This window comes from Ambystoma mexicanum, chromosome 3p (genome assembly GCF_040938575.1).
Source record: "Ambystoma mexicanum isolate Mex_15411 chromosome 3p, UKY_AmexF1_1, whole genome shotgun sequence".
Taxonomy (NCBI): domain Eukaryota; kingdom Metazoa; phylum Chordata; class Amphibia; order Caudata; family Ambystomatidae; genus Ambystoma; species Ambystoma mexicanum.
This window is the reverse complement of record NC_090925.1, coordinates 589,832,644-589,846,418: the sequence shown is the minus strand read 5'-3', so window position 1 is coordinate 589,846,418 and position 13,775 is coordinate 589,832,644. Positions and strand designations below refer to the sequence as shown.

The 13,775-nt window shown below is 45.1% G+C and overlaps 1 protein-coding gene across 1 annotated transcript in view; it reads left to right on the top strand.

Annotated features, from left to right (window-relative positions):
- The window catches only part of LOC138580641 (adenosine deaminase-like), a 540,146-nt gene that overhangs the window by 518,970 nt on the left and 7,401 nt on the right, over positions 1–13,775 (top strand). The window contains exon 10 of the mRNA XM_069651342.1: positions 9,446–9,575. Coding sequence (XP_069507443.1) covers positions 9,446–9,575 — 130 coding nt within the window. The remainder of the gene's footprint in view (positions 1–9,445; positions 9,576–13,775) is intronic.

Here is a 13,775-nt window from a genome sequence, read left to right as displayed (position 1 = left end):
CAGCTGAATTGATGTGATTGTAAACTCAATGAAGTAAATGTAACCACCTCCTAACACCTATGTGTTTGACTAAGTCAGCCTGTTGAATTTAGATTTCAGACATCATTATTTTACATATCATTTCTATTTCTGAGATATTCTCTTTCCAGCGCAACTAAATTTTCATTTTCTGCAGAGAAATAGCTGATCATACAGCCCTTAATATTTGATTTTAGTGCCGCCCGCTATAGGTGCACACTTTCCAGTGATCACCTATTTGCCTACAAAGTTCTTTAACTCCTTATCAAGTTTATTCCTTCCTTCCTTGACGGACGGGGTGTTCAGCCTATACCCAGCTACTGACATAATTCTAAGGGTTACAGTCACATTATCCGAGCAAGAAATGGCATCAATATCTACATCAACCAGCTCAGATAGTATTTCCTGCGATATCAAGAAGTTTTGGTAGAGTCAGATGCATAAGTGATGACCATGTACAATAATCCTTTTGTACCAGATTTGTTGCTAGGCACAAACCACTCAAGACGAGATGATTTCTCAAACTTTTTAGAATCCTCCTATCCCAACATGTAAACATGAAGATCACCCTAAATTTACCAATTTCACTGTATTAACGTCATCACCCAAAATTATTTTTATATGAGGCATCTTCAGTTTGTTTTGAAAATCACATTTACCATACGAGTCTGTACAACTTGTGGCGACAAGGAATGAAGAGACTAACCAACTGGTGCAATAGTGATTGATGTAGACTTTTATTAAATGGAAACCAAACCCACCTACCCCTAACACTACGGGGGTTCTCCTACCTAAACTATAGAAACTCGGGTGCTCAACAGGAAGTCCATGTGAGTCAAAACAAAAATGCATCATCCCGATGACAAAGGCTCCTATCCTATCCTTGTCACTATGACAAAACACCATAAAGTCCAGCTGCTGTTCGTATTGCAGGAGAATGACTCCCTTCTCTGTAAAGCATCCAATCGCCTCTTAGGTTGTTCAAAGCAAAAGTTCCGGAAAAGTTCTGGTTTTTCCATAACCCAACAAAAATAAACAGTCGTCTAAAGTTCTCGTGGGGCGAGGAGAATGACTCCCTTCTCGTAGCTGGTTCACCAATGTCTTTCGCAATTCTTAATCGGCCACACTGGGACAATGAAGCTGTTCCTGGAGTTCTTCTCGACTCCCCAGTACCACCCTCCTGTGGAACTGGCCAAGGAACTATATCACAAAATGTGGTTTACTGACTTTTCTGTTTCTTTCTGATTTATACTCAGGGGTTTCGCTTCTTTCTGGTTTGCTTAAGCCCACAAACAAATAACAATAAAGGTTTTATTCGTAACTTGAGGAAGGCAAGTTTAAGGCATGAGCTTCAAGGATGGGACTCTTGGTAGGACCTTGTGTTAACGAATCGGAGGACGGAGGATAGCACAGGGGCAACGCGTTGGTCTTGGAAGCAAAATCATGCAGAGCAACAGAGGTTTGAATCCTGGATCCGCGCTTAGAAACGAAACTCAGGTTCGCTATTAGGCGCATTATAAAAAAAACAATAAAATAAATAAATAAAATCATTAATGTGATTTGCCTGACAACAGAAGATGATTGGTTTGGCTTGCTAGTCCAGCCCTAGATGAAACTGGGGTATGTACAGTACTTCTCTCCCTTGACAGCTATTTGATGTTTGGATAGAGAAGGAGAGCATAAAGTGTCCATGGGCCTCCAACTCTTTTAGGCCCCTCTGTTGTACTTTCCAGGGTCGATAAGATAACCCCCTTTCATGGTGTTTCAAGGAGTTGGGTTCTCGGGTTAACGGATAACGTTTCTTCTCAATTGCAAAGCTAGGTGCTCCCAGATGATACTATTCACTGTTCTTCCTTGTTGCCTTAAGTTTCATGAAATATCTAAACATTTTTTTAAACGGCTCATCTGCTCCCTCCAGACTTTCATTAACTTCTGTTCCCTGAATTGGGGTCGGGATGCTTCACTGGGTTGGTAGTATTTTGGATGATGCCGTCAGCCTTCTCTACTACAGGGCACCAATTTTTGTGGCCTCGCACTGCTCTTTCCTCTGATATCGATATTGGCTTTGACTGACCTTGTCATATAGGCCCCGGCGCCAACAGCACTGCAAAGTTTTCCGCGGCTTGTTCTCCCTCCTCTGTGCCAAGCCTGGGCTAGTGGTCTCAGCATAGTTGTCAGACTTGACAGTCCACCTACTACAGGTCACACCACCGGCAACACTCTGTCTTTCTGTTGGGCCCTCTGCTGGAACTCTAAGGAGACGCTTTCCGCTCGTCAAGGAAATTAATCTTGCCGGGTCAAAAGGCCACTCATTCTGGGTTGCCGTCTTATTTTCACCTGTCGGCCACCAAGTGTAATTCTCATAAAGTTTGGCGTTCTGTATTCGTAGAGAACACCTGCTCCATTCTCTACTTCTCCTTCTCCTCCCAACACCGGTGCAGCCTGCTGGGCATCCTTCTGTATTCTCCTGAACCACCCCTTCCACACCCATCTCTCGGGCCATCCTGTTCTACCATCGCCAATGCTTGACCTCGATTGCCAAACCTTTCTTGTTCAGTCTCTCAACCTCAGCCTTCTCCTCAGTCTCTGGTCTCATCCATGATTCGGTCCCTCCAGTCTCGACTCGCTCTCGCTCTTCCTCCTTGGTCTTTAACACTCTCTCGTACTCTCCTCTGTACCCTTTCTGGTACTCTTTCCCCTTCGTTTGTTTCTGAAACCATGATCTTGTAGGGTCCGCCTTGATGTACCATCCATTTCATTGACTACAGCTGAGCAATATTTTTCCCGGTCACTTGTAGCATTCTCGAGAGCTTTATGAGGAGTCAGGAATGAGATGCAGACACAGATGTGATGAATCAACTTCCGGGGCACCAGTGGTCCAGAGATGAATATTCGTTTCTAAACCATCAATCAACCCCACACCTCTAGTACACCAAAAGGGATCAGAACAGATTGGAATACCAGTGAATTATAAGACCTCCTTGCCCAATTTGTATTAGCGTGGACAGTACGGCAGGTTTATCTCCGCAAGGTCGTGGATTGTTGGTTAGTTGCAAAACAGCAAAAATATAATTAATACCCAATGATAAAAGGGACTGTCCCGTCAAGGTTGTTTAAAAATATCAACTTTATTATTACTACGACAGACAGTTCTAGTAGACTACAAAATACAACCCACCCTATAAAGGAACACATAGGACTGACAGTTTCACAAAGGAAAGGGACGCTCTCTGGATAATGACAGGAGGGTAGTTGGTCAAGTAATCAGTCTTATTGTTCAAGGTTATTTGGTTTCAGCACCAAAGGGGCAAAGGGTCATAACTGCCTTGAAGGGCCTTTGGAGAGGGACCAAGGAGGCAGAACCACAATTTACCTGGTGCTGAAGAAGTTCTTGGTGCTCACCAGCGTCGAGGCGGTTCCAGGGCACTTCCCAGCCCTTGAGACAGAGTTAGTGGCGGGAGACAGCTGTGGGTCTAAGGCGGCAGGCTGTTTGGCAAGCAAGGCTGGACAGACGTCTGCAGGCTGTCCAGCATGACGGCCTCGTGGCCAAGAATCATTGTCTCCATGCTGGTTGACGGATCTGGAATGCTGGTCGAGGCGGCTCAGATGGCTCTTGTGAATGCGGCGTGACAACAGTCAGCGGTGCAGCCAGATGCGGTTCGAAGACATGACTGGCTCAAAAATGTCCTTAAAAGATGGATGCTGGATGATACCTGTGTGAAACTCCTTCTAGCTTCTTCGCAAAGGCTCGTATCCTTTCAAGGCGGACAGCCCAAAGCTCAGGAGAGTGATTGAAGGTTACGGCCTTGTCCTTTGTCCAGAGACTCTCTGGCATTTCCCACCTAGGAAGCTTGCTGACAGAACCTGGCAGGGCATGCTGTGTGCTGTCTGGGTACCGGTTCTGAAGCTGCTGGACAGGTACTCTGAACCCGGTATCTCCCCCTGTTCCCTGGGAGATGTTTAGGGGAGGGATCTTGCCTCCCTCTTGGAACTCCTGGCCTTTCTTCACTGGCGGAAATGTGAGGTAGACTGTACCTTCAGCCCGGGTCCAAATGAGATCACACCTTTTGAAGACTTCACACGATCTGCTAAGTGAGTGGTGCAGCCCTCTTTTGAAGCCAAATGGGCCCCAGTGATTGGGGCAGGCTAAGCCCACCTTAATGAACCAATCATGGATCCCAGCCAGCAATCTTCTGTTATGCATGAGGCCAGGACCAGAGTGCTCTGCAAGAGGACACACAAGGAGGTGACAACATATACATAAGTCCCAACCATCTCCCTGTCTGTTGTAGATCAAAGTGTATCTCTGGTTAACTGGGCCCTCTGTGACTCTTGATTACAGCGCAGGGTTCCCTTGCAGTTTGTGCTGGGAGCAGACTGCCGGTCTCCACCAAACCACATACTTCTCCTCACTGAAAGGGGTCAGCTCTGCAGGGGTAAATAGTGGATCCAGACATGCATTTCACTGTCTTTCAAACAGAGGGGTGGGAACGAGCTTCAAGTTGACACATTGCACACCAAAGGGGAAAGCCCTGCCTTTCCTGTTATCTATTCCGGCAACCAAGCCCCTTCAGGCTTGCTTCAATTATCTCTCATTAGTATGCACTGCCACCAATCGGAGGACAAAGGAAAGCCAATCCATGGGGCCTTTGCTTTTTAAATTAGGCTGCCCGTGCTGGAGGAAGGTGTGCCTTCCCCCTCCTTGAGATGCTGTCACATATCAGCTGAATATGACATGGGAAGACGGCGCCTGTAGGCTGTGACTGTAGGCTGTGACTTCCTGGAGTACGTGTGACTATGCGTTTTGTGCGAGAAGCAGATGGACTGTGTATGGAATGGCCTCACACAGTCCTCGGAGGTTGGTCTCCCATCATTCCTTTTCATTATTAAAAAATCAAAAAAGCCCAGGCGAGCGCACTCTCCCCGTGCGGATGGTCGAATTCCTCACAACGGAAGACTCATAGTGGTTGTTGTAGACTATTATTGAAATGGTAAAGGGGTTGGAAAATACCTCACTGTCCCTAATCTAGGAGGTATCTCTCTACATCAACCATAACTAGGGGTCTGTCGAGTGTCAAGATGTCCAAAGCAAAGATTTCCTGTGTCTGAAATCCTACGCTAGCCCTCACATTCTAAAACTAACTCTAAGGTGTTGAGGGTATTGTCTTTTGCTGAGAAAATGCACACATGTTCAAGGTCAACAAAAGTTACAAATGGATAATGTTCACTCCCTTCCCCAGGATTCTCTCCATAAAAAAAGTTCAAAGAAGAACCAAATTCTTTATAGTTCAAGAAGATAACTCCCTCCTCCTGTGTTGTAATTCTCCTCCTGTGTTGTAATTCACTCTAGGGGAAATTACTCCATTCCCGAGGCCTTTTTCCACATTCATTATAATTTCAACTCTTAAGGGCATTAGTCTTCCTTAGGATTCTCCTTTCAAGATAACACAACTTAGGTGTGGGTCCCAGACTCGCATAAACGCCTGGTGTACTCTGCTGCCAGGAACTCTTTTATGACAACCTTATTTATGGGTGCACATCCCAGATCCGCTCTTCGCCTGGTATATTCTTCTGCCAGGAATGTATGATACAAATTCTCTTTCTTATTCAGTACAAGGGGGCATGGGCCTTCGCCAAGTTACTTTATGGCAAAGTACTGTGACGATGAAGATAACACTGATTACAATGAGGAATACTCTCTCTCCCCATTCTTGCCAACCAATTCACTCTTTCAGGGTCTCTTTTCCTCAGTTTCAGCGTTCCCCTCTCCCATCTCAGCTCCCCGACATCATCTGTATTCTCTTGCTCCAATCGCACATATCTGGGTACTCGCCTCGCTATCTGCTGAATTCAAGCGGCTTTCCCCAGTCAGTGCCAGGAGCGTCTCACTCCTTGCATTGGAACAAAATCAGCCCTGGCTTCCAGTTCCCGCTGCAACTTCCTTCTTCTGGCGCCTCCATGGTCAATGAACACTGCTTCCAGACGGGATTGGTCCGAAGCTCACCTATCTGCTTCTCGCCCATAGTGCTCTGCAGCCACGGCACTCAGTTCTGGCTGCTTCCTGGTCTACACAACCGGACAGGAGTTCTTGGGTCGGTTTCCTCTCTCGCCGCCTCCACTTGCCTGCCACTAGAAGTATGCTTGTTTAATGAAGCATTTAATAAGGTCTGTGACCCTGGGGACAATCCTGCTCTGAAGATGTTCTTTTCGCCTTGTTATGCAGTTTTCTAACAGTTCTTTTAGGCAGCGCTAGCTGTCTGTACGTTCATTTTGGCTCTTCTAATGCTATATTGTATGGCAATGTGTATGGCAGTTGATCTTATAAAGTTCCATTGCAATAAAGAAAGAATGTCCTGGAAGCCCCTCTATAAAGACAACAAACACAGTCTAAAAGCTAGCGGAAGAAAAATAGGAACATCATTTCCTCCAACGTTAATTACCCTCTTAAGTGCTCTACTGCTAATGCAGTGGTTTCCTAGCTCACTGTGGGGTTCTTGTTGGCACGAACACTTTGCGGGAGTGGTTGAACCCTATCCTGAGAAGGCTCCTTTCCTTGTTCTGGTCTTTTTAGTCCAGTTGAACTTCAAACAAAGCTGCCTGTGGCAGAGACAGCGTGTGGCATGAGGGGCAAGGCCCAGCCTCGTTGTCCCAGAGCCCAACTGTATTTGGAGAGGTTCAAGAAAGCTTAAGGGCATATTTGCTTGCATGATAACCACTTATGTTTTCTGGAAGTGTGCATGATATGCACGTTAGGAATACGTTTGATGTGAATGTTAGTAAAACAAGAAAGATGTATGCCTGTGTCAAAATGACTACAATCGAGGCTTGGAAGATGAAAAGGATTTGAAGTATTCCCATGCCAGGTGTGAAATAATCAACAAGTCCTGACGTTTATGCTCACACATGACTGCATTCTGGTACTTGAAGACCTACATCGCTCAACTGAACAGGAGTGCAAAATGACATGTGCTAAGAATGCAAGGACTTAACATAAGATGATTTAAAATCTTGATTGGCAGCACATTGCTCATGGGAAATTAATGTAAATTAACTAGTTTGGTGAGAAAAAGGGTAGTGGTTCTTCTGCATTACTAGCTTTAACCATTTTAGAAATGTCCGCAATCAATGTGCATGCATATTACTGTTGTGCAAACATCTACATTTACTTCTATGCATAAGGGATTGTTATACAGCAAATCACCAGTAGCTTCTGTTGCGCAGTTCCCTTTTTAATCCTGGGGTGGATGGTGGGTTCACCAAGGGGGTCGGATGCTGCAGAACCCTGTGAATCTGGGTCCGGGGGCAGTATGGGAGGATCCCTTGCAACCCCGCACATGTCACAGTCATGAGACAGAGGGTCAACACATGGGACACTGAGTTACCAGCCCCTTATAAGGACCACAGAACTAGTGTCAGTAGTAACAATGCCAAGGTACCAGATGTACAGGCTGTGCCTTTAATGTGTTCACCCAGCGAGAGAACAAGCCCACTAAAATACTGATTTACATTGCATCAACACATAATGTATCACTGATTGTCCCACAGTGCCTCCAGAGAGAACCCTCTCCAGAAAGGAGAAAGGTAGAGTGAGACAAGGCTATTGGGCTGTAGCTATGGACACGTGAAGCGAGCACTTCCAATACTCGTGGAGGCAAGAATCACGTTTAGACCCCAATCTGGCGGACAAGGCTCTTTAGGGGCTTGGTCCGCTCGCCGGCTTAGGCATGTGGTCCTGCATGTCCAACTAAACAGACTTATCACTTTACAGTAATCCACCAATCGCCTATCGGGAACTGTGAGGGAACCCAAGTTCACACAATCATGATAAGCCTGGCCGAAGTATTGAGAGCAGAGGACCATACAAGCCAGGGAGGCTGAAGGTTTGGTGTTTGGAGATAGCGAGTATGTCAGAGTAGGTGCTCACAGGCGATTAGAGTCAGAAAAGGCAAGCAGCTAGACTTTGGATTGAGGAGAAAGAGAGGAGATAAGTAGGAGATAAGAAGGGCCGATGAGGAGGTGGTGAGAATAGCTAACGAGGAGAGAAGAACTGAGGAGGAGGCAGAGGTAGAGAGAATAGCTCAGTAGGAGGGGAGAGAGGAGGTGTGGGAGAAGAGAGGAACCAAAGAGAAGGAGGTGAAAGGAACCGAAGCAAGGAACTAAGGAGCAGGTAGTGAGAACAGCAGAGGAGGAGAATGTGAGAAGAACTGAGCAGGGAGATGTTGAGAGTAGCTGAGGTGGAGGTGTGGACAGTAACTAAAGAGGAGGAGAGCCAACCTAGGGAGGAGGTGGAGAGGGAAGCTGAGGCGGTACAGTCAGGTGTCAAGGAAAGGAGTGGAGACACATGCCCCTCTGGCCAACAGAGTGTGTGAGAAGGGTGGGAGGAAGAACAAGCATAAAACAGGGACAAGGGGTGAAACATCAAGGTGACCCGACAAGAGTTAACTGATAACACAATGAACGGGAGGAAAGTAAGACAAGGTCCCTCAGGATCAAGCAGGTGGCATGGCAATGAGGAGGAAAGGCAGCCAGAGCTGGTGGGTGGCAGGACTGGAACCCATGGGGCAGGGATGAATAACAACACTAATACAACAGCCAGGCAAGACTCTGGATTAGTATTCCCCTTGGAGGTCCTGTTAAGACATCAGCCCAGGCTCGAACCCTGACCACAGCCCAGATGCAGACTTTTCTGTCAAAGTCAAAACCCAGGACCACCCGACCGCTGGCCTGGACAGCAAGAGCTAGAAGCCTCAACTAAGTGACCAAAGACATGTTTGAACTGTTGGAGGATGAGAGTGACACTGGGGGGGGGGGGAGATCCCAAGACCCCTAAGAACATTTTTGAGAAACTCTGTCTGTCGCTTTGGTCCAATGTATGCTGAAAAGATAGCCCAAAGACCAGGCACTGCTGAAATGGTGATCTGAGGAAAGAAGACAATGACGGGCAAACAAGGACTTTAGATAATAGGGATTAAGCTACTCTTTTGTTGGTCCCAGAGTAACACTTTATAGAGAAAGCCAGTGAGAAATCATTGCTGAGGACGTTTTTGTCTCTGTCCAGTTCTTTGATCCATATACACAGTATGCCACTTCTAAACAATGGAGTCCAGAACACAAATGGAGTAGATCAGGCAAAGTTGATGGAGGAGAGGGCAATTGTTCATTCCTGGGTACGGGGTCCACCTATATGTAGATTTCCAGAGTCTTTTCAGGAACCCACATACCTGTAATAACATTCTGATAAATGGTTCCATCCTGAAATTAGAAGGGTAGTTCTCACAAAAGGGGAGGTGTGGCTTACAGCTGACTCCTATAGCAAACCAAGCAAAATATGCAAAGTGGCAATCATGTTCGTCTCTTTTGAAACGTGGTAGTAAGAGAGACCTGAGAAATGTAATGTATAACATTGTAAACTAACCCTTTTTCTCAGGATGAAGAACGATGGAGCAAATTATTCCCTGAGCACAGATGACCCTCTCATTTTTGGATCGACTCTGGACACCGATTACGCGTTAGCCAAGAAACACATGGGCTTTACAGAGGAAGATTTTAAGCAAATGGTAAGTTTTGTTGTCAGTATAGGACTCTATAGAGATTAATATTGTTCTTGAAATGTCACAACAATACCATTTACTTTAGTGTATGAGCCATATTGGAAATATCCTCAGTCATCTTCTGCTATTAGGCAACATACTTCAAAATATACACAAGGACATGATGCCATACGCAGCAAACAAATGATATGCCCAGTCAAAGGCTGTGTCCCTGTTGGATATCTATACTGATTAAGGATTGAGATAATTCAATTTTGAAATGAAACAGGAAACTACTCAGACCAATTTCCTTACTTTATGTCTGCGCATATACGACTTAATAGGTGATTAAAATATTTAGACAAATTATTTCTGAAACATTTCCAGAAAAAAACTGTATTTTATTTACATATTAGCACATATATTGAAAACATGATTATTTTTCATACACAGGATGATGATAGAATCATACTGACCTCACAGTTCTTTTAATGTAGAAAATACAGGACTAAAAGTAAACACAAAAGCAACAGGAAAAAAAATAGACCTATCAGAATAATTTAATATAAATGAATAATTATATAAAAGCATATACAAAAAAACAAGATTGGGTAGACATGACTATCAAACAAACCAAATACTGGAAGAAAATAAATTAAAAAGTAAATCTATGTTTCGGCATATCTGTAGTTAAATTCAAACACCTTCCTCAGGATCATCAAAGTCAAAAATTAACATATTCAAAGTATGGAACAATTACTAATCCTGTGTTTAGGTATTGAACAAAAGGCACACCAAGGCTGACATTTGCTCCATCCAGGGTTAGAGGTGCCCAGCAAGAGCCCCCCATTCTGTCCCTCATGACCCTGCCTCGCTCCGTCCTCACCAGCAGCTGTACAAGGGTAAGCAACATGCTCATAGGCACAAGTAGTCAAGTGACACCCATTCACCCCCTAGCCCCATGCATTCCAACACCTGCCCTCCAAAACAAATGACTCAAGTTAATATCATGTCCTGTTTTTGCCTAGATATCCGGAGCACCACCCTCTGCCATACTACCCTAATTCCCCTTCTTCGCCTTCCTCCCCCAGCACCATCTATCCCAGACACATAGAATACTTTAAAGTAAACTTTAAGATGGGCGACACTGTTATTTAATGATGGTCATGCCGAGGCAGTTGAGTGCCCACCAGGGCCTTTTTTGCATCCCTGTAAATGCCTCAGCACTAGATCTCTAACTAGTTAATACCAGCTTAGTTCTTTTTAGCCTCTTGGTTGCTATTGGCCCTGTATTACTTATTTAATTTGCAGCTTGGTCACTAGCAACTTCCCCTTCATACTCCTCTTTCACACAATCATTTCACAATGAATTCCTCACCCCCGCTAATGCTAATTCTCGCACTCTCCACACCCTTCTCTCACTCCCTCCTGGTCCTCTTCCCCTTGATGAATCGCCTGATCTCTTCCACCCCACCTCCTATAGTGTCTCTGTCTGTCACACTATCCAGAAAAGGCCACCAGGCTGACTAAATCTTTCCAACCTCATCTATCCCCCTTGCACCCCTCTTTGGTACTCACACCGTTCTCCTGCCCTCTCTCACTACTTTCACATGTGGGCTGTGGAATGATCAATATTTCTGCAATAAACATGCCTCATTCCTCACAGAACAATTTGATACTCCCACTCATGGTCGAACATAGATTGACCCTCATTTCTCAGCTGCACCTGCTGCTATGAACATCGACGTGACCACCTTTGGAGGAATACCCCTATGCGCCCATCCACCATCTGTCTTTTTGCAGTTCTCTTTTGCAATCACTGTGACCCAACTCCTACCAACCAATCCTATCGCTACCCTCTTGATCTACAGCTCCCAGGGCTCTCCCCATTCTTTTTTACCTTTACTTCCTCCTTAACTCCATGCCCACGAGGCCCCTCTGGTGCTCATGGGCAACTTCAACTACCCCAACCCATCCTCACTGACCAACTGAAACTCAACTCTCCCTTCTCCGACCACTCCCTAAACTTCCTCCACAACCTACAGGATCCTCTTCTCCACCTCACTTTACACATCTAATATTACTGTTGCCCCCCTCCTCATACTTTTGCCCCCTCCCCATCTGAGCACTCCTCCAACCACTTCATTATTACAGTTTTATTCGGTATCAGGTAACAATATCCCCATATATATGGTCGCCGTAAATAATATCGCCCGGAAAATGTCGTGGCTATATCATTGGGGTGACCATATATATGGGAACAGGGGCAAAATTCCATGCAATAATGTCGCCACAAAAAACAGCAATTTTTCAGCGAGATTTTTGCATGGCGAGATTTTTGTGGCGACATTATTACATGGAACCTTTTATTCCCTGTATTCCCCCCTCTGATCTTCTTAATCTCCACATGAATATTTAAACCTGGCCTCCTAAATTGAGCTGGTCTTCTCCAACTTTAACCAGCCTCTGTTTGAGATCCTTCTCAAACTCCTCGGGACCGACATGAAACGCCAACTCCTCCATTGATAGATTGTTGGTCTACCTGCATATTTCAGGTGGCAGGGTTATTCCCTCAGAATTTATTTTTCCCCAAGCCAGATAGCAAAAAAATCAACATGCACCCAGATTAATGAGTGTGAAGTGTCAGTGATTCCACCTATTATTAGGACAACAGGTCCTGTAATATTTTGAGGCAATTTACACTCAATTTCACTAATGAGCTGCCGATAAATCATCAAATCCTGAATTCCATAGCAAGTGTTTTATTAATCGGATGCAGGATTTTGTTAAGGAAAGGATGCTGTGCATTAGTTCAGATAGTTCATATGAAAATAATAATTACTTTGTAATAAATACTGACTGGGCATCAAATCTGGACTTCATGTTTGCTCTGCAGATGAAAATAAAATGTCTAAGCGTCTCCTCACTATTCTGCCCACTACCCACCCCACAGGTAGCTCTAGGTCTAGGCACTATGGGACTTTATCTTCCTCCTCCCACTACCCAAAGCTGCCTAATCATGTTAGGAAAATACAGCCTTACTCCCAAAACACCAATAATGATAGATGCTTGTAGGACAACCTATTTTCACACATATGAAGATACCTGTGAGGGAGCCTCGTTCCACACATAGTCTGATACCTGGGTGACAACCCATTTCCAGTGCCTATTTTGATCACAGAAATTAAACCCAACTTCCACCAGTACGGCTGCGCAGCAATAAGCAGCAATAAAATAATTATCCTTAGTCATGTATCTTATGCCTGCACGTCTAAATAATTTGAAACGTTCTTTCTCTCGCTACCCTGGGGATGCCTGTTGCGTGTGCATTACATCAACGACTCCGACTAGTAACTAACAAGCTCTCTAATGATTATCTGCTAATACTCTAACCTCTTAAAAGAATCATTGGGGGCAGAGGAGGACTCTGTTCTCTCATTTGCACCACTGTGTTTCAAGCTAAAGTCACTTCCCAACCAAATAATAGCAGCAGTCAACAAGTCAAGTCTTCCTAGAATAAAGATATTAGATCCCTTACTGGCTGCCGCACCCATCCCTAAACCCAGTATCTGCTGCTCTATTTTAGGATTGACATAATGGGCCTCATTCTGAGTCGGCAGTCTGGTAAAAAAGTACTGGTATTCATGGGTACCAGCACTTTACCGGACCGCCCGACTACGGGATTGCCGGTAGGGCACCTGGGTTACCTCCAGCTAAAAGCCACCAGCCAAAAAAATGTGAGCAGTTACGGCAATGTGCTGAGGGCCCCCAGGCCTGCCAGGTTACTCAAGAGCTCACACATACAACAGCATTACGTGTCAGCTTTATGTGTGTAATAAATCACTGTTGTACCCTAGAAACAAGTGACAAGCCTCCTCATTTATTGCTTGACAATTTAAGTTAAGTCACAACCAATATTACCAGTATTCCAGTGCTCATTTTGATAAGCGTTTTAAATCTATTCGAACGGGCACAGACTGCTTATCCATCCCTGTTTGCAGTGTGTTCTGCCAGATTTTTTACATTTCCACAATAAGCAGACATCACATTGTCCCTGGATTTACTTGTCGTCATCCACTCCATGCATACAATGCTCTTGGGTCGCATAAGTGCTCACATGCCAGCACAACATTGAGCAGAAATGGTGGCCAACCTGCACAAACATGGCAGCCACCCGGACACAAGATACCCATCTTCTCCACCCGCTACATTTCAGTTGGAAAGCGC